This window comes from Phyllobates terribilis, unplaced genomic scaffold, assembly GCF_046119375.1.
Source record: "Phyllobates terribilis strain yellow unplaced genomic scaffold, ASM4611937v1 Scaffold_1__5_contigs__length_1240528914, whole genome shotgun sequence".
NCBI lineage: Eukaryota > Metazoa > Chordata > Amphibia > Anura > Dendrobatidae > Phyllobates > Phyllobates terribilis.
Genome location: NW_027362761.1, coordinates 883364888 through 883387940, shown reverse-complemented (window position 1 = coordinate 883387940; position 23053 = coordinate 883364888). Strand labels below are relative to the sequence as shown.

Sequence of the window (23053 nt, the reverse complement as noted above, 5' to 3'; positions counted from 1 at the left end):
TGAGAGATTTCAACGCAAGATTGTGCGGATGGTGGATAAAGAACCTCGACTAACATCCAAACAAGTTCAAGCTGCCCTGCAGTCCGAGGGTACAACAGTGTCAGCCCATACTATCCGTCGGCGTCTGAATGAAAAGGGACTGTATGGTAGGATACCCAGGAAGACCCCACTTCTTACCCCGAGACATAAAAAAGCCAGGCTTGAGTTTGACAAAACTTACCTGAGAAAGCCTAAAACGTTTTGGAAGAATGTTCTCTGGTCAGATAAGACAAAAGTAGAGCTTTTTGGGAAAAAACATCAACATAGAGTGTACAGGAAAAAAAAAGAGGCATTCAAAGAAAAGAAAACGGTCCCTACAGTCAAACATGGCGGAGGTTTCCTGATGTTTTGGGGTTGCTTTGCTGCCTCTGGCACTGGACTGCTTGACTGTGTGCATGGCATTATGAAGTCTGAAGACTACCAACAAATTTTGCAGCATAATGTAGGGCCCAGTGTGAGAGGTCATGGGTCTTCCAGCAGGACAATGACCCAAAACACACTTCCAAAAGCACTATAAAATGGTTTGAGAGAAAGCACTGCAGACTTCTAAGGTGGCCAGCAATGAGTCCAGACCTGAATCCCATAGAACACCTGTGGAGAGATCTCAAAATGGCAGTTTGGAGAAGGCACCCTTCAAATATCAGGGACCTGGAGCAGTTTGCCAAAGAAGAATGGTCTACAATTCCAGCAGAGCATTGTAAGAAACTCATTGATGGTTACCGGAAGCGGTTGTTCGCAGTTATTTTGGCTAAAGGTTGTGCAACCTAGTATTAGGCTGAGGGTGCCAATACTTTTGTCTGGCCCATTTTTGGAGTTTTGTGTGAAATGATCAATGATTTGATTTTTGCTTCATTCTCTTTTGTGTTTTTTCCTTGCAAGCAAATTAAATGAAGATAATAATACCAAAGAATTTGTGATTGCAATCATTTTCAGGAAGAAACTGAGTATTATCTGACAGAATTGCAGGGTGCCAATACTTTTGGCCACCACTGTATATTTTAAACTTGTTTATGGTCAGAAAGTAAAAATTGCTGGCTGTGGAAAGATGACTCACCTCTTCTCTTTTTAGCGAGGAAAATTTGGATAACTATGTCAGCTGAACTTTCTACGGCACTAATATATTAATAAGGATGTTAACTGCATAACGTTAATAATATATTTAATAATGCAAGGATTGTTTTTCAATCATACATTGCTTTGATATGCTCTGAGAAAACACATAATTTCTGAGTTTTTAGAAAAATGGTATAGAGGCACTGTGATGACAATTGGGCTTGATTTCAGGAAAAATCCTAAGGGAAATTAATTCACCAGTTTTATCTGCCAACCTAAAAAATGTGAAATAAATGTATTTTTAATCATTCAGAATCCAATGCCAGTATTACAGCCCATGTCAAAAAATATTGACAAAAAAAAAGACAAAATTTCTGTACAAAAATAATAGAACAGCTGGCTTAAAATGACTTAAAAGAATATATCTAAATGTGTCCACATAGACAGGGTGCATTATAGACATATGGATGCTATTGGATGGACGTTTCTTGCTGTTTTTTTAATCACTCATGATACTTAGGTTACATTTTTGATTATGCATATTTTCGATGTGCAAAAAACGCATTGTCTTACAGTTTTAGTAAAATGGATAGGATTTATATAGATCTCCTGTCCACTGTGCTTTTTTTACGCTGTGTAAACTGAGCTGCGGTGCAGGTTTCAAATCCGCAACATGTCAATTTCTCTCGCAAGTACGTTGACTTTTATTTTCGGATTTTGAGAATTGCATTAGAGTCGGAAAATCCGCAGTTAAAAAATGTATATGCAGTTTCCGTTCCAGAAACACATGAAAAAAACATGTAATATGCACATAGCTGTACCAGTGAAGGTTTGCCAAAGTCCAATTACCAGAAAGTATAAAAAACAAAGCAGTTTTATTTAGAACATGACAAACCAAAAAGAGACTAAAAAATGTATGTTAAAAAAGGCACTCAAAAAGGCAATAGGAAAAAATGTAAGGAACTTAATTTACTTAATAGCTGCAGAAATGGTGCAGAAAATCTGCAACATCAAAAATCACCAAATACTCATCATGGGAACATACCCTCAATGCATTTTTAATAGCATTTTGTTATAGAAATGTTTTTTCTATTTTAGTGTTAATAAGGGTAGTATGTATGAGGAGCAAAGAAAAAGATGTTTTGCAAAATTTTTAATTTTTTCTTTGAGTTCACACTAAAACAAAGAATTAGGCTAGGTTCCCTATTTAGTTGCAGTAATTTTAATATATTATTTTTACAGTCTCAAATTAGAGGGCGACCTTAGTGATATTTTTTCTAGTATGGGCAGTATGTCCACTTTTTGTGTTTCTTTTCTACATTTTATTACTTATTTTTGTTTATATACTTATTAACATAATATGCCCCCATGAGATCATAAAAGTTGGGTGACTTTTTTTTTATTTTGCAGTTTTACACTAAACCTCGTAGTAGCGCTATTTACATTGGAAAAGAGCCCACCCAGTTCTGATACCAATCACTAGCGGAGCAAGTCTGCTATGCTGGGAGGAACATTTGATCACCCGGTCCTTTAGACACAGTGGCATTGTAACTTCATATATTCAATAAATCTAAGCTACATTCACACGTTCAGTATTTGGTCAGTATTTTACATCAGTATTTGAAAGCTAAAACCAGGAGTGGAACAATCAGAGGAAAAGTATAATAGAAACACGTCAACACTTCTGTATTTATCACCCACTCCTGGTTTTGGTTTGCAAATACTGATGTAAAATACTGTTGAATACTGAACGTGTGAACGTGGCCTTATACTTGTACTGCTTTTTTTTTATAATTGTACTGACAGCCAGGCACTCAACCTGCTTGTGATAGATTGGAGCATGAGCTTTAGGCTACATTCCCATGATCAGTATTTGGTGAGATTTGGTATCATTCTTTAAATAAAACTATTTTGTTCTTGACACCTCCTGGTAATTGGCTTTGACAAAACTTATTGATATAGTCATGTGTGGTCTGTTTCCACTTTGTAAATGCACTAAAAACCCATATGTGTGTTTTTACATGCAGATTTTCTGCATCTGATGCAAGTTTATGGGGAAAATCTGCACATAAAACTCAGGTTTATGCTGAGTTTATGCTAAAACTGAATTCAGTTTACGCTGAGTAAAATAAAAGCACTCTCGGCATGAGATTTCTATAAATTCCATCCACTTTTTTGGGACTGTAACATGCTGCATTTTTGACTCTGTGAAAATATGTAGCATCAAAAATGTACCAAAAATTCATTGTGGGAACACAGCCTTAATGTTGCATCTTATGTTCGCAATGTCGCAAGTTAAAAAGCCATTGTCAACAGATACACATGTATATTGGATGACGTCACCAAAATGAGCATTTGATGATTGAATTTCACTTGAGGACTTAATATTAGCAATGACATAGAGTTCTAAGTCGATACCTCTTTAAATAAGGAATAGCAGCATCACAATAGCAAAAAAAAAAAAGTGAATACTTAAAGGGGTTGTAAAAAGTATACAAGTTACTCCTTAACAAAGAGGTGCATTTGTGGCACCCCAGGGGTCTGGTTTTCCACAGTAATGTAATGTTATGTCTGAGAGCAGGTGGGAGGTCCTTTGGTCAGGGATCCTGTGCATGCCACACCTCCTGCCCAGTCTTGGGAGGGGAAGAACTTCCCCTGTATAAACCCGGGGCTGAGGCAGGGTGAGTCAGACAAGGAGAGTGGAGACAAGAAGCAGCATAGGAAACAGCAGAGTTACAAGGAGTCAGGGGCTGGCAGCTGCAGAGCTCGCCCTGACTAAGAAGATTCTTTACCGGACCCGGAGTCCGAGGCTGTGGGGACTAACTCCTACCCAGCAGCAGAATCCGTCAGGCAGGGGATTTCAGGTCCTCTGGCCCAGAAGCCCGAAGGCACGGTCACACGCGTGGGACCAGCACCGCCATCGTGGAGCGGAAGCCATTAGAAGGCCCCGAGTCACCGGCCATACGGGTGAGCACCACACGGTACACTCAGGGACGTGGGCTACTTACATCAGCTTCTAGCAAGGTAGCCAGAAGAGTACAGTCAGTTTGGGAGGCCTATAACTACGCCTGGCCAAGGGAGATCCCATCTGCTCAAAGACTGACCAGGCCCCGTTTGCTAGCAAGTACTCCGGGAGGGTCTGTCGTTGTTACCAGTAAAGACCCTGAACTACACCGTACCGTCTCTGAGTGGTTCCTGCTACCCCCATCATCCACGTCGGCTGCCCTGAGGCCATACCCCTCCCGTTGGGGGTTATACTATCACGCTGCACAATCCTACCACGGCCTCAGCGGTCTGCCCTGCAGCAGCAGCTTCCTGGCTGCACTCAACGGGTGGCGTAGTCATCAACTATTTACTACTAATAGACTGCCGTCTAGTTTGACTCCCTGGGCACGGACCGGGTCACCGCCACGAGACTACAACCCTCAAGAGATCCGGCTCCGGGTAGGCTCCCGCGTGCGCAACGCAGCGCGACACAGGCCCAGGGGCGCGTCAACTTTGGCGTAGTCGGCAGGATTTCGTGCCCGCAACCACCGGGTACTGCGTGCCTGAAAAGCAAAGACTGTTCAAACTTACCAGTGGTGAAGATTCCCGCTATCCGTGGAGGTTTCCCGCCATCCGGCGCCATCTTCTACCTTCTTCCCGCCATCCGGCGCCATCTTCGACCTTCTTCCCGCCATCCGTGGAGTTTTCCCGCCATTGGACGCCATCTTGAGGACGCCGCGCGGGAAGAAGAGGGGCGTGGACTCCGAAAGCGCGCGAGAACTGAAGCCCCGCCTCACGTCCGGACGTTGCGTAAGGTCCTGGAAGGAGCCCAGCAGACGCCGACGTCACAGGAGCGCGACGGAAGGTCCTCAACCCTGACGATCCACTGCGGAGCCGCGGCCTACGGAAGAGGATCATCGCAAGGTAGGCCACGGTCCACTAGAGGGGAGGAAGATGTCGGATACGGAGGAGAGCTTCACTGCCTCAACCCCCGCCAGCGCTACCGCTGCTGCAGTTATGCCCTTCACCATGCCCTATATCCCGGGAGCAGCTTGGCTACCCCAGTACTCAGGGGAGTCACATACCCTGCATGACTTTAGAGAAAAGCTGGATAGCCTCTTCCAGGTGTACCCCCTCACAGAAGAGCAAAAAGTGAGCATCCTGGTGGCCCAACTAACCGGGGCAGCCAAAAGGGAAGTAAAATCCTGGCCACCTGGGAGGAAGACTGTCGCAGGGATACTAACCCGGCTGAAGGACACCTTTGATACCCGCACCTCAGCCGAGATTAAGCTTAGATTCTACGGGTGCAAGCAGCGAGCGCATGAGAGTATAAGGGACTATGCACTAAACCTACAAGAGGCCCTGAGGGCCATAAAGCAGACCGACCCTGATGGGGTGGGAAACGAGGACAGGCTATTGACTGAACAATTTATAGAGGGTTTATATTGCAATGCCCACCGAACCCAGTTGCGGGCAATGGCCTTACAGGATCCCCATCTGGACTTTGCACAGTTCAAGGATAGAGCTATCCGGGTGCTCCGAGAACCAGCACCGGGTGGCGTTGTTACCCACAGGCGCCCAGCTATCACTTACCACCAGGAGGCGGCGCCCTTGTCGGCAGGGCCTGTGGGAGCTGATGCGCAGGCTTTGGACAATGACCCGGCTCCAGACCTACACCATCAGGTCCAAGAGCTAGCTAAGAGCGTTGCTGCGCTAACCCGAACTGTGCAGTCTTTACAGGTTTCCACCCCAGGGAAGATCCAGCTGGCATCCGGACCGGAGGACATCCCGTGGCGTCGACCAAGGAGGACCCCACCGGCCAGAGGAAGACCCAGTGACCGATACAGCGAGGACGGACGACCCATCTGCCGCCGCTGCAATCAACCCGGACATATGGAAAGGTACTGTTCTTTAAACGGGCACAACCTGGGGTAGAGGGCCAACCCCCAGGAAAAAGATCACCAGGCCCATCGAACTGGCGCGACAGATATGTGGGAGGACGTCCAGTCTTGCCTGTGGTACTGGATGGCATTCCCATGAGTGCCCTACTGGATACCGGGTCACAGGTCACCACCATCCCGTACGTGCTCTTCAAGCAGTACTGGAATGACTCGGATATTACCCGCTACCCTGACGACGACTTGAGTATCATCGCCAGCAATGGCCAGCCCGTGCCACAGATCGGATTTAAAGAGGTGACCCTCAAAATCGGTAGAGTCGAACTGGCCGCACAGGGACTGATCATTGTAGATTTTGATAAACATGAGAGTCACCCAAAAATAACTCTAGGAACTAACGTAATTGAAAATTGTCTTGCAGAGGTGATTTTCCTTTTACAGCAGGTTGCCAAGAACGCCAGCTCCGGCGAGCAGCGGGTGCTCCAGAAAGAGATCCGGGCACTGATGCAACGGCAACAAGTGGAACTCTCCGGCGGTGAGATTGGTAGCGTAAGAATGTGTGACCCTTTTCCTATTGCCATGCCCCCAAAAAGTGAAATGATGATTTGGTGCCGGGCAGCTATTGGTCTGAGAGGTAGAGATTACCAGGCAATGGTAGAACCAGTTTACTCAGACAGTAGGCCCACCATTTTGACAGCACGGGGGGTGGTCAATGTATGCCATGGGAGGGTGCCCATTTGCATAATAAATATCGGGGAGAGGGAAGTGTACCTGCCCCGGTATGCCACGCTAGCCAAATTATATACCACTAATCAAAATTCTATACAATCTGTGGAACCCTTGCCTCCATCTCACCCGGAGGAAGGTAACGGCTCTAAGAAAGACATGGAGGACTGGTGTCAGCAACTACATTTGGGTACTGATTCCACTCCCTCACATCAGAAACAAGGAGTCTATCGGGTGGTTCAAGAGTATGAGAGAGTGTTTAGTAAACACCCGTTAGACTTCGGGCGAGTCAAGGGGGTAGAACACCGCATCCCCACGGGAGATCATCCTCCCATAAAAGAGAGGTATCGACCCGTACCCCCTGCACATTACCAACACGCCAAGGGGATGCTTAGAGACATGAAGGAGGTTGGGGTAATCCGGGATAGCTGTAGCCCCTGGGCAGCCCCACTAGTTTTAGTCAAAAAGAAAGACAACACCATGAGGATGTGTGTAGATTACCGGAAAATCAACCGTATCACACACAAGGATGCGTACCCCTTACCAAGGATAGAGGAGTCATTGGCTGCTTTAAGATCTGCTAACTTCTTCTCTACCTTGGATCTCAATAGCGGGTACTGGCAGGTTCCTGTAGCAGAGGCGGACCGGGAGAAGACCGCATTCACCACCCCGATGGGACTTAGCGAGTTCACCTGCATGCCGTTCGGACTCTGCAACGCCCCAGGAACCTTCCAACGATTAATGGAGTGCTGTCTGGGCCACAGAAACTTCGAGACGGTCCTGTTGTACCTGGACGATGTCATCGTATACTCCAAAACTTATGAGGACCACCTGAAACACCTGGCGGAGGTGTTCGAAGCTCTGGCGAGTTACGGCCTAAAGGTGAAACCCTCCAAGTGTCACCTCCTGAAACCAAAGGTGCAATACCTGGGACACGTGGTGAGCGCTGACGGAGTGGCTCCCGACCCCGATAAGATCACCGCAATTAAGGGATGGCCAAGCCCCTCCAGCGTAAAAGAAGTGCGGCAGTTCCTAGGGTTGGTAGGCTACTACCGAAGGTTTATTCCCGGTTTCACCAAAAAGGCAGCGCCTATGCAGGACCTCCTGATAGGCCAGTCCCAAAAGGCCAAGAACCAGAAGCCGCCCTTCAAATGGGAAGAGCTAGAAGAAGAGTCCTTCCGCCAGCTGAAGATGGCCCTCACGGGGGATGAAATCTTGGCGTACCCGGACTATAGCCAGCCCTTCATCCTCTACACCGACGCCAGTAACATCGGACTAGGAGCCGTACTGTCCCAGATTCAGCAGGGGAGAGAACGAGTAATCTCCTATGCCAGCCGAAAACTGCGACCCACCGAAAGGAACCCCGAGAATTACAGCTCATTTAAGCTAGAGTTCCTGGCCGTGGTATGGGCAGTCACCGAGCGCTTTAGGCATTACCTCGCTTCTTCCCGGTTCACCGTATACACAGATAACAACCCGTTGACACACCTGGACACGGCAAGACTCGGTGCCCTGGAGCAGAGGTGGATGGCCCGTCTGTCCAACTACGAGTTCACAATCAAATACCGGGCAGGACGCTCCAATACTAACGCGGATGCCCTGTCCAGGATGCCCAACCTGCCGGACGAAGGAGAAGATCCGGAGGGACTGGAAGAAGTTGAACTCCCTGCGTTCCACCGTCATGGGACTATCCAGTATTCCCACCGGGTAAGGGGTAAGCAGGCTGCTACGTTGAACCCCTTACCCCACTACAACTGGGCGGAAACGCAAGACAGCGACCCTGCCGTCCGACTGGTGAAGGAGATGCTGACTCGGCCGGAGGCTCGCCTTGAACCAGACGCTCCGGAGGAAGCCAAACAACTATGGGCGGAGAAGAGTCGACTATTCCTTTACAAGGGGAAGTTGTGCCGCAGAATGGTCAACTCCCGGACGCATGAACTACTCTGGCAAGTAGTGGTGCCACGAAGAGACGCAGCCATGGTGATGGAGGCATACCACGACGGAGCTGGACACTTCGGGTGGAAAAAGCTGGAGTTCCTGCTGCGCGAGCGGTTCCACTGGGTAGGCATGAGGGGAACCATCGAGAAGTGGTGCAGAGACTGTGGCCCGTGCAATCTGAGAAGGAAGGACCGGGCCAGCCAGAAGACTCCCCTGCAGTCCATCGTCACCCGGCAACCGTTGGAACTGGTAGCCTTGGATCATGTAAAACTGACCCCAAGCAGAAGTGGCTACGTCTACGCGTTAACCATCGTGGATCATTACTCCCGGTTCTTGGTTGTCGTCCCCGTCAAGGACTTAACGGCTCAAACAGCAGCTAGAGCCTTCCAGCAGCACTTCTGCCGTCCACACGGGTACCCGGACCAAGTGCTGACGGACCAGGGACCTGCCTTTGAAGCGGAGGTCTTCCAGGAATTCTGCAATCTGTATGGCTGCCGGAAGATAAGGACGACACCCTACCATCCGCAAACTAATGGACTTTGTGAAAAAATGAACCAGGTGGTAATGGATCTTCTAAAAACATTGCCCCTGGAAGAACGCAGTCTGTGGCCTGAGAAGTTGCCCGATCTGGTGGACCTATACAACCACATCCCGGTAGGTTCCACCAACTGTACCCCGGCTTACCTAATGAGGGCGAGACCTGGTAAGTTACCTGTTGACCTGGAAATGGGAGTCCTGACACCTGAGGACACTTCACCAGAAACAGACTGGGACACAGAGAGGCAGCAGCAGTACCGGAGAGTACAAGAGAGCGTGGAGCGAAGTCTCTGTCAGGCTAGGGAAAGACAAGAGAAGACTTACAACCAGTATGCTCCCGCTGTTCCCCTGGTACCCGGAGAGCAGGTCTTGAAGAGGAAAAGACGGCTCCACAAGTTGGATGACCAGTGGGAGAAGGACCCGTACACCGTACTGCCCTCAAGCCACGAGAACCCGAAGGTCTGTACCATCAGTAAAGACGGAGGGGAAACCACAGCCATTGTATCCCGGGACCACCTGAAGAAGTGTCCCGAACAACTGAGGAACCCTGAAGAAGAACAAGAAGACCATCGACCCGTAGAGGAAAGGGAAGATATGGTTAGTACCGTGCTCGGGGACTTCCCTCGGTCTTGGACTCAAGTCAATGGTGCAGTTGTGGTACCCGTACTCACCTTCCTCCAACCATCATCCCAAGAACCTACGGAGCAACGGGTAGAGCTGGAAGAACAGCCGGTCCAGGAGGCAGAAGACTCCACACGAGTAGAACAGGAGAATCAACCCTCTGCTTATAGTGAGCCTGCCGTACCCCTAGTGAGACAAAGAGCCGGTAGACAGCTGCCCAGTTTACCCTTGACAGCTCCTACACCCTGTAGTTCAGGGCCAGACAGTCAGCTCCGTAGGTCCACTAGGGCCACTAGAGGCCAGTTACCCGCACGCTGGAGAATTTGAAGTGTAAAAATAGTTTTATTTATGTTTATCTGTGTATTGTTGCTTGTGTATAATTTTGTGTTTCCAGTTGTTTTTAGGAAACCTTGGTGGATTTACCGGGAATCCTTGTATATAGTTGGAGCGTAACCCAGGATGGACTAGAGACTGTTAAGGACTCGGGGTAGGACAGACCCCTACCTGGTTACGTCTCCCTGTGTTGGTGAAATGGACACCTTTGCTTTTCTTCAAAGACTGCATCCGGTTGCGGACACGCCGTAACCATCTTATGTGTTTTTCTTATAGTATTGTTATTGTTATACTTTGTTATGTTTTTCTAATGTGTTTAGTCCCGGAGTACTAAATTTCACTAGGGGGGAATGTGGCACCCCAGGGGTCTGGTTTTCCACAGTAATGTAATGTTATGTCTGAGAGCAGGTGGGAGGTCCTTTGGTCAGGGATCCTGTGCATGCCACACCTCCTGCCCAGTCTTGGGAGGGGAAGAACTTCCCCTGTATAAACCCGGGGCTGAGGCAGGGTGAGTCAGACAAGGAGAGTGGAGACAAGAAGCAGCATAGGAAACAGCAGAGTTACAAGGAGTCAGGGGCTGGCAGCTGCAGAGCTCGCCCTGACTAAGAAGATTCTTTACCGGACCCGGAGTCCGAGGCTGTGGGGACTAACTCCTACCCAGCAGCAGAATCCGTCAGGCAGGGGATTTCAGGTCCTCTGGCCCAGAAGCCCGAAGGCACGGTCACACGCGTGGGACCAGCACCGCCATCGTGGAGCGGAAGCCATTAGAAGGCCCCGAGTCACCGGCCATACGGGTGAGCACCACACGGTACACTCAGGGACGTGGGCTACTTACATCAGCTTCTAGCAAGGTAGCCAGAAGAGTACAGTCAGTTTGGGAGGCCTATAACTACGCCTGGCCAAGGGAGATCCCATCTGCTCAAAGACTGACCAGGCCCCGTTTGCTAGCAAGTACTCCGGGAGGGTCTGTCGTTGTTACCAGTAAAGACCCTGAACTACACCGTACCGTCTCTGAGTGGTTCCTGCTACCCCCATCATCCACGTCGGCTGCCCTGAGGCCATACCCCTCCCGTTGGGGGTTATACTATCACGCTGCACAATCCTACCACCGGCCTCAGCGGTCTGCCCTGCAGCAGCAGCTTCCTGGCTGCACTCAACGGGTGGCGTAGTCATCAACTATTTACTACTAATAGACTGCCGTCTAGTTTGATTCCCTGGGCACGGACCGGGTCACCGCCACGAGACTACAACCCTCCACTGATCCGGCTCCGGGTAGGCTCCCGCGTGCGCAACGCAGCGCGACACAGGCCCAGGGGCGCGTCACATTCACACCCCTGTTTTATCCATTGTCTATGGGAGTGCCGGTAATAGCAGAGTACAGTACTTGGCTAATTCCAACAGTCTCATAGAGAATGGACAGAGCAGTGGTGTGCACTCTTAGTCTTGGCAACATTCAGACGGGGTTCTACAGAACCTGTTTTACCTATTTAGGGGTTCAGTGGAGTTCCCAGGAGTTATACCACTCACGATTAATAAGCCTATGCTATTGGTAGAGAATATTTTATATCTCTGTTTGGTAAAAACCCTTTTAGAAAATTACCATTGCTCACCTGCCACAGATAGTATGCTGTGTGTGTGATATTGGTCTAAATATTTTTTAGGGTACCATTTTCCCCCTTTTAGTTCAGGCATTCTGCTATTTTTTAAAGCAATACGATTAGTCCAAAGTGCTGTTTCCAGAATAAAAACACTATAAACTATAATGTAAGCCATTAGGACATGTCAAGATTTTTGACACTAATCGAAAAATCATCTACCGTACCTTCTAAGGCTTTATTAAAAGTTTATTCCCAAAACTATAATATGTTCTCAGTTTTCTGAACACACAGACTTAATCATGTATTTCAATACAACCTGTTTTTAAAATCTACACTGATTTGTAACTCTGATCACCCTAATGATTACCCTTCCCCCAGGGCTCTTTACCCTCTGTTGCCTTTGGATCCATCCTCTGGTAGTTGTTATGCTGTAGGTCAAACATAGACATGCACCTAATGACCCTATCTAATAAAGGAGGCCCCTGACATTCTTTTGGCATCCTCAAAGTTTTGACACTGGAATGTAGCATAGCTCAACTATACTACGCTCAGCTCTACTATGCCAGAAGGAGAAAGTGTAACGGGTCTGGGAGGCGGAACCTCTGGGCTACTATACAAGGGAGCGGTCCTTGTAAGGGAGCGGGTGGCGACCAGGCAGGCAGTCACAGCAGGTGACCGGGACAGTCTCTGGGTGTACGGGCAGGAGGTCACGGCAAGTGATCAGGGCAGTCTCTGGAAGAACGGGCTGGAGGTCACGGCAAGTGACCGGGGCAGTCTCTGGAAGAACGGGCTGGAGGTCACGGCAAGTGACCGGGGCAGTCTCTAGGTAAAGGGTAGGTACGACCTGTGATGGCTGAACCTCCAGGTAGGCTAGCAAGGCAGATGGAGGATGTGTGCTCCCAGGTGAGCAAGCGAGAGTCTCTGGAATAGCAGGTGGTCACAGCACGTGACGGCGGAGCCTCCAGGTAGGCAAGCAGGCAGGTAGCGGAGAAGCGCTCCCAGGTGAGCGGGCAAGAGTCTCTGGAATAGCTGGTGGTCCCAGCACGTGACAGCGGAACCCCCGGCCAGGCAAGCAGGCAGGTAGCGGAGAAGCGCTCCCAGGTGAGCGGGCAAGCTGGTCCATAGACAGACTGACCGGAGTTGTAAGGCAGACCGTCGGACCTCAGGCAAGCAGGCAGGTAGCTGATGTGCGCTCCCAGGTGAGCGGGCAAGTTGGTCCTTAGACAGACTGACCGGAGTTGTAAGGCAGACCGTCGGACCTCAGGCAGGCAGGCAGGTAACAGGAAATCAGGCAGGATTAGGACAGCAAGCTGGCAGGAATCTGGCAGGTAACTGGCAGGTAACTGGCAACGGGACCTGAGGGCTGAAGCAGAGTAGAACGGTGCAACAACATTGCTCGGGCACCTCCATTTTGGAGGAGGTGCCTTATATATGGTAAAGTCCTCCGGCCATTGGCCGGGGACTCCTTAGGACGGCGCGCGCGGCCCCTTTAAGAGGGAGGGCGCGCGCGCGCGCCCTAAGCACAGTGGCCGGGAAGGAGCGCGCGCTGCCAGCAGAGCGGGAGAGGGACGCCGGGCACGGAGCAGAGCGGTGAGGGGAACAGCGTCCCTGCCTAGCAGAGGGCAGGGACGCCGGCACTACAGTACCCCCCCCTTTAGGCCCCCCCTTTTTTAGGCCAGATAGAAATTTAGCTAGGATGAGAGGGGCATGGATGTTCTTCCGGGGCTCCCACGTTCTCTCCTCAGGACCAAACCCCTTCCAATCTACCAGAAAAAAGGTCTTTCCTCTTACCCTTTTGGTGGCAAGAATGTTCTCTACCTCAAACTCGTCCTCAGCAGAAACCGGAGCAGGAGGCGTACCTGTAGACTTGGAAAAAGAGTTAAGCACCACGGGTTTGAGGAGAGATACATGGAAGGAGTTAGGGATCCGTAAGTTGGCCGGGAGTTTCAATTTATAGGCCACCGGGTTGATCTGACTGATGACCTCCAGAGGACCGATGAACCGAGGCCCTAACTTGTAAGAAGGTATGTTGAGTCGAACAAATTTAGATGAGATCCAGACTTTATCTCCTGGACGAAATTGTGGAGGATCCAGGCGTTTTTTGTCAGCGTGTCTTTTCATACGCTCGGATGACAGAAGGAGTGCGGACCGGGTACTCTCCCATATGGAGGAAAATTTGCTAACGAGAGATTCCGCAGCCGGGTTGTCCACAGAGGTGGAGACAGGAAAAGGAATCCGAGGATGCTGACCAAAGACTACAAAAAACGGGGATTTGGAGGAGGATTCGCTCTCGTGATTATTATAAGAGAACTCGGCCCATGGTAGGAGATCCACCCAGTCAGAATGGTGGGCATTAACGAAGTGCCGGAGGTAACTGGTCAGGTTCTGATTGATCCGCTCCACTTGACCATTGGACTGTGGGTGGTAAGCGGAAGAGAAGTCCAGGGTGACGTCTAGTAGTTTACAAGTGGCTCTCCAGAAACGTGAGGTGAACTGTACCCCACGATCCGACACGATGTGGAGGGGCAGGCCATGAAGACGGAAGATGTGGCGGATAAAGTCTTTAGCCAGCTCGGGTGCAGACGGAAGGCCTGGCAGGGGAATAAAGTGAGCCATCTTGGAAAAGCGGTCAGTGACCACCCAAATGACCGTACAACCGGCAGAGACGGGGAGATCAGTTATAAAGTCCATTGCTATATGCTGCCAGGGGGCAGCAGGTACAGGAAGCGGAAGGAGGCGTCCGGCTGGCAGATGTCTCGGGACTTTGTTGCGGGCGCAGGACACACAGGCAGAAACAAAGTCTATTATGTCCTTGTGCAGGGTAGGCCACCAATAGTGCCGGGCAATAAGCTGGAGGGTCTTTTTCTGACCGGCGTGGCCAGCTAGTTTAGACGAATGGCCCCAGTGTAGGATCTTTTCCCGATCAGGTACTGAAACAAACGTCTTACCGGGAGGGAGACGATTTAGACTCACGGGAGCCACCTGCATTACTCTGGCGGGATCGATGATATGTTTAGGTTCTTCCTCGAGATCGGACACCAGAAAGGATCGGGACAAGGCGTCTGCTTTGACGTTTTTGTCAGCCGGGCGAAAATGAAGAACAAAATCAAAGCGAGCAAAAAACAAGGACCACCGGGCTTGGCGCGGGTTAAGTCTCTGGGCATGCTGGAGGTAAGCCAAGTTCTTGTGGTCAGTGTAAATTATTACCGGATGAAGAGCCCCCTCGAGTAGGTAACGCCACTCCTCCAACGCCAGCTTGATGGCCAATAACTCTCGGTCTCCTATGGAATAGTTGCGCTCAGAAGAGGAGAAGAGTTTGGAGAAGAAGCCACAAGTTACCATTCTCCCGGAAGATGATTTTTGAGTAAGTACCGCTCCGGCTCCAGAGGAGGAGGCGTCAACTTCCAGGAAGAACTGCTTGTTGCCGTCCGGGCGATGCAGCACCGGGGCGGAAGAGAAGGCCTGTTTTAGGGAAAGAAAGGCCTCCTCTGCTTCGGGCGGCCACTCTTTGGGATTAGTACCCTTACGGGTGAGTGCGGAAATTGGGGCAGTCTGGGAAGAGAAGTGCGGGATGAAGAGGCGGTAATAGTTGGCGAAGCCCAGAAACCGTTGAATAGCCTTCAACCCCTCTGGTCGGGGCCATTTCTCGATGGCAGACAGTTTCTCAGGATCCATTTGTAGGCCGGTCTGAGAGATAATGTAGCCCAGAAACGGAAGCGAGGTCTGCTCAAAGAGGCACTTCTCATATTTAGCGTAGAGATGGTTCTGCCTGAGCCTGAGCAGGACCTGACGAACATCCCTCCGGTGAGTCTGGAGATCCGGAGAGAAGACCAAGATGTCGTCCAGGTCCACCACTACGCAGGAGTAGAGAAGGTCCCGGAAGATGTCATTGACCAACTCTTGAAAGACGGCAGGAGCGTTACAGAGGCCAAAGGGCATTACCAGATATTCATAGTGGCCGTCCCGGGTGTTGAATGCCGTCTTCCATTCATCCCCCTGACGGATACGAACCAGGTTGTACGCCCCACGGAGGTCCAGTTTGGTGAAGATTCTAGCCCCCCTCAGACGATCAAATAACTCCGGAATGAGCGGAAGGGGGTACTTATTCTTCACCGTGATCTGGTTAAGGCCTCTATAGTCTATACAGGGACGGAGAGAGCCGTCCTTCTTTTTGACGAAAAAGAAGCCTGCTCCCGCCGGGGAGGTAGATTTCCGGATGAATCCCCTGGCCAGATTCTCCTCAATATATTCAGACATCGACCGGGTCTCAGCAGCGGATAATGGATAAATACGCCCACGGGGAGGAGAAGTACCAGGTAACAGGTCGATAGGGCAGTCGTATGGTCTATGAGGGGGTAGTGTCTCTGCCTCCTTTTTATTAAAGACATCAGCATAAGACCAATAAGGAATCGGAAGTCCAGGTAGATTAGCTGGGGTAGGAGAAGGACGGACGGGATGAACGGGAACCAGACAGGTCTTATGGCAGCCCTGTCCCCAGCGAAGGACTTCTCCGGTCTGTCAGTCAAGAACGGGTGCATGTTTCTGGAGCCAAGGTAGGCCTAGCAAGAGGGCGTGAGAGAGTCCAGGCAGAACATGGAAGGAGATACTTTCAGAATGCAGCATTCCCACCTGCAGAGTAATGGATTCGGTGATGAGTTGGATGGGGCGTGGTAAGAGCCCCCCATCCACGGCAGCAACAGACAAGGGTACAGCCAGAGGTTTGGTGGGGATGCGGTATTTCTCTACCAGGGACTGTGAAATAAGATTCCCGGCTGCTCCAGAGTCCAGTTGGGCTAGTTCGAAATAACGGTTCTCCCCGTAGACGATTGAAACTGACAACAGCAGGGATGGAGAGGATTTATTCTTGTCTAGGTGGACCTCTCTGAGCGAACCTAGACACAGGCATTTCCCGACCTCTCCGGGCAGGCACGGATCCGGTGCTCCTTACTGCCACAGTAGAAGCAGGTCCCCTCGGCACGGCGTAAGTCCTGACGGGTCTTGACCATCTTGGTCTGGTCGACCTGCATAGGCTCAGGAGGGTGTACCTGGTTAGAGACAGAAGGAGTGACAGGTTTCTGAAAAGTAGGAGCTAGACATGGTAACCTCCTCTCACGGGTGACCTCTCTGGCACGCTCCTGGAACCGTAGGTCAATCCGGGTGGCAAGAGTTATTAAGTCATCGAGAGTGGTAGGAATGTCCCGACCGGCAAGTTCATCTTTAATACGGCCGGACAGACCCTCCCAGAAGACGGAAACCAGAGCGTCGTTATCCCAGGCCAGCTCCGAGGCAAGGGTACAGAACCGTATGGCATATTGGCCCACGGTGAGACTTTCCTGACGGAGGCGTAGCAACGATGATGCGGATGAGGTCTTCCGTCCGGGTTCGTCGAAGACTTTCCGGAAAGCCGTGAGAAAAGCAGGCAAGTTGGACACCAGGGGGTCTCCTCTCTCCCATAGAGGATTTAGCCAGGCCAGGGCCTCCCCGGTGAGATGGGACATGATGAATGCAATTTTGGCTCGGTCGGAGTTAAACTGGTGGGACAATAGTTCAAAGTGCAGGGTGCACTGGTTTATGAAGCCCCTAGCTTGAGCGGGGTCGCCTCCGAAGCGTGGAGGTGTAGAAAGCCGGGGTCCGGGGCAGGATGCCATGGTATTGGTGGGCAGCGGCGCTGCCGGGCTGCGAGTCATGACACTAGCGGTGGTTGCTGGTGGAGCAGTCAGAGTGTCCAGGAAAGAGTTGACATTCCGCAGATGACTCAGGATGGACTCCTGTTGGGACCTCTGACGGGACAGTTCATGACGTAGGTCCGAAAGCGAGAGAGCTTGGGTGCCACCGGGTTCCATGGCCCGAGCAAACTGTAACGGGTCTGGGAGGCGGAACCTCTGGGCTACTATACAAGGGAGCGGTCCTTGTAAGGGAGCGGGTGGCGACCAGGCAGGCAGTCACAGCAGGTGACCGGGACAGTCTCTGGGTGTACGGGCAGGAGGTCACGGCAAGTGATCAGGGCAGTCTCTGGAAGAACGGGCTGGAGGTCACGGCAAGTGACCGGGGCAGTCTCTGGAAGAACGGGCTGGAGGTCACGGCAAGTGACCGGGGCAGTCTCTAGGTAAAGGGTAGGTACGACCTGTGATGGCTGAACCTCCAGGTAGGCTAGCAAGGCAGATGGAGGATGTGTGCTCCCAGGTGAGCAAGCGAGAGTCTCTGGAATAGCAGGTGGTCACAGCACGTGACGGCGGAGCCTCCAGGTAGGCAAGCAGGTAGGTAGCGGAGAAGCGCTCCCAGGTGAGCGGGCAAGAGTCTCTGGAATAGCTGGTGGTCCCAGCACGTGACAGCGGAACCCCCGGCCAGGCAAGCAGGCAGGTAGCGGAGAAGCGCTCCCAGGTGAGCGGGCAAGCTGGTCCATAGACAGACTGACCGGAGTTGTAAGGCAGACCGTCGGACCTCAGGCAAGCAGGCAGGTAGCTGATGTGCGCTCCCAGGTGAGCGGGCAAGTTGGTCCTTAGACAGACTGACCGGAGTTGTAAGGCAGACCGTCGGACCTCAGGCAGGCAGGCAGGTAACAGGAAATCAGGCAGGATTAGGACAGCAAGCTGGCAGGAATCTGGCAGGTAACTGGCAGGTAACTGGCAACGGGACCTGAGGGCTGAAGCAGAGTAGAACGGTGCAACAACATTGCTCGGGCACCTCCATTTTGGAGGAGGTGCCTTATATATGGTAAAGTCCTCCGGCCATTGGCCGGGGACTCCTTAGGACGGCGCGCGCGGCCCCTTTAAGAGGGAGGGAGGGCGCGCGCGCGCGCCCTAAGCACAGTGGCCGGGAAGGAGCGCGCGCTGCCAGCAGAGCGGGAGAGGGATGCCGGGCACGGAGCAGAGCGCTGAGGGGAACAGCGTCCCTGCCTAGCAGAGGGCAGGGACGCCGGCACTACAGAAAGTATGAACGCACTCTGAAGATTTCACTCATACCAGTTGCACCTAATGACCCTATCTCAATCATGAAAATCATATGCACCTTATGACCCAGTCACCAGACACTCTCATGGCATCCTACTTGATATGACAACTGGGTTGTAGCGTAGCTATGCTATGCTTGGCTCTACTATGCCAGTAGCAGTGATACCTGAAGATTCAACTGACACCAGCTGCAGAATGATCTAAGATCCTATCGAACTCATAAAATCAGAAACACTAAGGGCCCAGACACTCCGACTGCATCCAAATTGCTCTGACAGCCAAGCTGAAGAAGCAGTCAGTTATACTATGCTCTGCTATGCAAGCAGGAGAGTGCATGATCATTCACAGAAAATCCCCATGAACCACCAATGAAATGTGAGCTTTGTAAATAGTAATCAATATTGATCAAATTATGGGTCATAAACGCTACATTCTAAATGATTAATGGTCACTTAATCCATATATCTAAAAATGATATATAATGCGGCAGGGTGCTGGTGTGCTGCCTGATTGGGCTGCACACCATTGCACCAGCACATTATATATCACTTTTACCCGCTCAGTGTCTGAACGGGTTTTCACTTGGTGCCATCTCCCATTTCTTAGATCAGTGTGCATATCCCCCACATCACCATTCACCAATCACCATAGCACCACCATAACCTCTTAAATTTACATATGTAAAAATGTCCCAGGTTCCGGCTTTAATTTCATGTTTACTAGAAGAACATCAAAGGGCACATTGTAAGTAAAAACAATGTTTACCCATTATTTGTACATCAACCCATCAGTATGATTACCCATCACTTATTTGATGTGGAAACTAAGGATAGAAAATATATTTTTATTATCTAAAAATATTTATCTAAGCTGTTTTTTTGTGTTCATGGCAGGTACTACAGCCTTGTACTTGTTTTTGGTTATGCATCCTGCAATAATTAGCAATTCACCAAACCCAAAAACATTTGAAGAGATGCAATTCTTTAATGGAAATAACTACCACAAAGGCTTGGATTGGTAAGTATCAAACTGTATATTTACTTCTTATTTTTTACTTTATTCAAATGCCCTCCGTTAACGGGGTCTTAGGGAGAATTAAGTGTTCTCATTAATGTGTCATTACTTCATCTGTGTAATGTAACAGGGTAATGCCGCTCTTTGGATCCACTTTTCGACTTTGACCACAAAATTAACAAACTGCTCAGTTAACCACCGCTATGTACTCACAACTCCATAATAAGATGAAAATAGCTTTTCTTTTTAAATAAGCAACTTCTATGTGAAATAATAATCTGTATTGAACACTATATATCAGAGCGGGAATACAGTAGCATCAGCCCAGTGTCGATTTGGACTTTTAAGAAGCAAACTACTCTTTTTTACTTTTCCAAATGAAAAACGTCATGATACTATGAAAAGAGTTTTATAATTACCAGTCCAGCTATTTGTCTGACAGAGAAAAACCAGTAGTGAGCAAAGGCAAAGTTCAGACTGTTTAATGACTGCAATCTGTCAGTGTTTTATTAAAAAAAAGTCTTATTGGTTTAGTAGCTATTAAAAAAAATTGAAACAACATATCATCCAATTTAGGATTGGTTAAGGTACATCAATCTTCCTGTCAACGGCAGAAACACCACATGATCAAGCTTTGCCATTTCCTATAATAAAATGATACATACAGGTATATAAAAATTGTGCTCCCTACATTTTTCAAAACTTTAAAACTAGTGTTGAGCGAGCACTAAAATGCTCGGGTGCTCGAAGCTCGGCCCGAGCTCACTGTGATACTCGAGTGCTCGACCCGAGCAACGAGCCCAATGTTAGTCTATGGGAGACCCGAGTATTTTTGCAGCGGCACCACCGGCAGTCTGTAGAAAGCCTAAAAAGTGCCCAAAACGATAGTGACAGTGCTCAAAAGACATGGGGACAGCATGGAGCATTTCTGACCCCCAGGTCACTGCTATCAACAACGTGGTCAGAGGTATTAAGCCACTTTTACGGGCTCACAATAAAATGTTCAAAAACTAAACTGAAACGGTATTCCTGTGAAATATGTTAAGGAACTTCCTTTCCAGGGTAAAGACTTGGGTATAAGGTAAAATAAATAAACAAAAACAAAAATACTCCTCCACACCTTGGGCTATGTTCACAAGTATCATTTTTTATGCGTTTTTGCACTTTTGTATTGCTTTCAACCGTGACAAATGCATTCACTGGGAAATGTCATTTTAACATTTTACAATCTTATCTGGCCATGTGCTGTGTGACACATGCATACAGTGCTGAAAAGACATGGGAAGAGCATGGGGAAGACCCTTGGAAGCATCTCTGACACCCAGGTCACTGCCTAAAAGTGTGCCCATCAGAAGTGATCCTTGCCGCATGAGAAGATGCAGACTTGCAACTATCCCCGTGCTAGTCCTTGTCCCAGGGCAGTGTTCAATTGTACCTCCCTCATTCCTTGCAATGCAGGCGCAAGTATGCAGCCTGCCACCCACCCACCCCCAGGCTGCAATACCATACAGCTAGCTTGCACTTGAAATGGGGCCTTTTAGTTTGGAGGAGGCCGAAGCTGGCCACCACCTCATGGCTGCTTTGGCAGCGAGGTATCCATACTTAGTCCCCAGCCGCTCGGCGACCGGGTGTCCACGCTCGGTTCTCAGCCACCAGGGGGCGGCCAGGTGTCCATACTCGGTCCCCAGCCGCCCCGCGGCCGGGTGTCCATACACGGTCCCCAGCCGCCTGGGGGCTGCCGGGTGTCCATAAACGGTCCCTAGCCGCCCCTATTTCTACTTGGAAGTTCCCCCCACACTTTTCTTAGCCCAGCCGGCTTTAGGGCAGCATTGGACGAGCCCACCAGAGAACCAGACTCCTCCGGTGGGCCCTGGCTTCTCCATCAGGGGAGTTGAGACTGCCAAGGTGAGGAGCATGATGATGATGATAGAAGTTAGCATCTGCTTTGTTTTCTTGGAATGCAAGCGTAAGTGTGCAACCTGCCACCCACCCACCCCCAGGCTGCAATACCATACTACTAGCTTGCACTTGAAATGGGGCCTTTTAGTTTGGAGGAGGCCGAAGCTGGCCACTACCTCATGGCTGCTTTGGCAGCGAGGTATCCATACTCAGTCCCCAGCCGCCTGGTGGCCGGGTGTCCACGCTCGGTCCCCAGCCTCTAGGGGGCGGCCGGGTGTCCACACTCGGTCCCCAGCCACCAGGGGGCGGCCGGGTGTCCATACTCGGTCCCCAGCCGCCCCGCGGCCGGGTGTCCACACACGGTCCCCAGCCACCCCTATTTCTCCTTGGAAGTTCTCCCCACACTTTTCTTAGCCCGGACTGCTTTAGGACAGCACTGGACGAGCCCAACAGTGAATCCGACTCCTCCGGTGGGCCCTGGCTTCTCCATCAGGGGAGTTGAGAGTGCCAAGGTGAGGAGCATTATGATGATGGTAGAAGTTAGTGTCTGCTTTCTTTTCTTGGAATGCAAGCGCATGTATGTAGTAGCGGCTAGGCCTGAAGTGGTCAGCGTTTTGGCACATATCCTACCTCCTCCGAGGATTGCTGGATGTTTTCTGCTACTATCCCAGTTCTATGACTCCCATTAAAACAAAGCTTCAGGTGACGAATTATGGATGAGGTGGTGGCAAAGGAGAAAGAGCAGGAGGAACAGGGACCATTCACATCAATATCAGGCCAGTCAACCACACATGTCTTGTAGGATATGTTTCTGTACCAAAAGGAGCAGTTCAGCTTCACACTTATAGGGCATGCAGTGAGTGAATGCCTACAAAAAATTTTGAGGCACTCCAATGCCACTTGGAAGTGACATGGAGGTCAGAGGGCCTTAACTAAACCGTTTATTCCATTTATAGCAACTGAGTCTCCTGTGCACTGTTGGCCTAAGCAGTGAATGGAAGGCTTTCCAAAAATTTTGAGGAACTGCAATGCCCCTTGAAACAGACGTGGATTACAGCATACTAAAAACCTTCTACCCATTATTGGGGAGTGGGTCTCCCTTAGTGTTCGCCTATGCATTGAAAAGCAAAAGGTGACTAAAATTAGGAGGAAATGCAATGCCCGTTGGAAGAATGGTGGAGGTCGCAGTGGAATAAAAAGACAATGTCAATGCCCCTTGGAAAAGTGGTGGAGGTCGCAGTAGCTTAACAAAACGGTTTTAATGCCCCTTGGAATAGTGGTGGAGGTCGCAGTAGCTTAACAAGATGGTTTTAATGCCCCTTGGAATAGTGGTGGAGGTCGCAGTAGCTTAACAAGACAGTTTTAATGCCCCTTGGAAGAATGGTGGAGGTCGCAGTAGCTTAACAAGACGGTTTTAATGCCCGTTGGGATAATTGTGGAGGTCGCAGTAGCTTAACAAGAC

The 23053-nt window shown here is 50.0% G+C and overlaps 1 protein-coding gene across 3 annotated transcripts in view; it reads left to right on the top strand.

Annotated features, from left to right (window-relative positions):
• Window positions 1–23053, top strand: part of LOC141154236 (bifunctional heparan sulfate N-deacetylase/N-sulfotransferase 3-like) — an 875193-nt gene that overhangs the window by 689297 nt on the left and 162843 nt on the right. For all 3 annotated transcript variants that reach the window (XM_073639857.1, XM_073639847.1, XM_073639839.1), the window contains exon 9: window positions 19572–19695. In XM_073639857.1, coding sequence (XP_073495958.1) covers window positions 19572–19695 — 124 coding nt within the window. The remainder of the gene's footprint in view (window positions 1–19571; window positions 19696–23053) is intronic.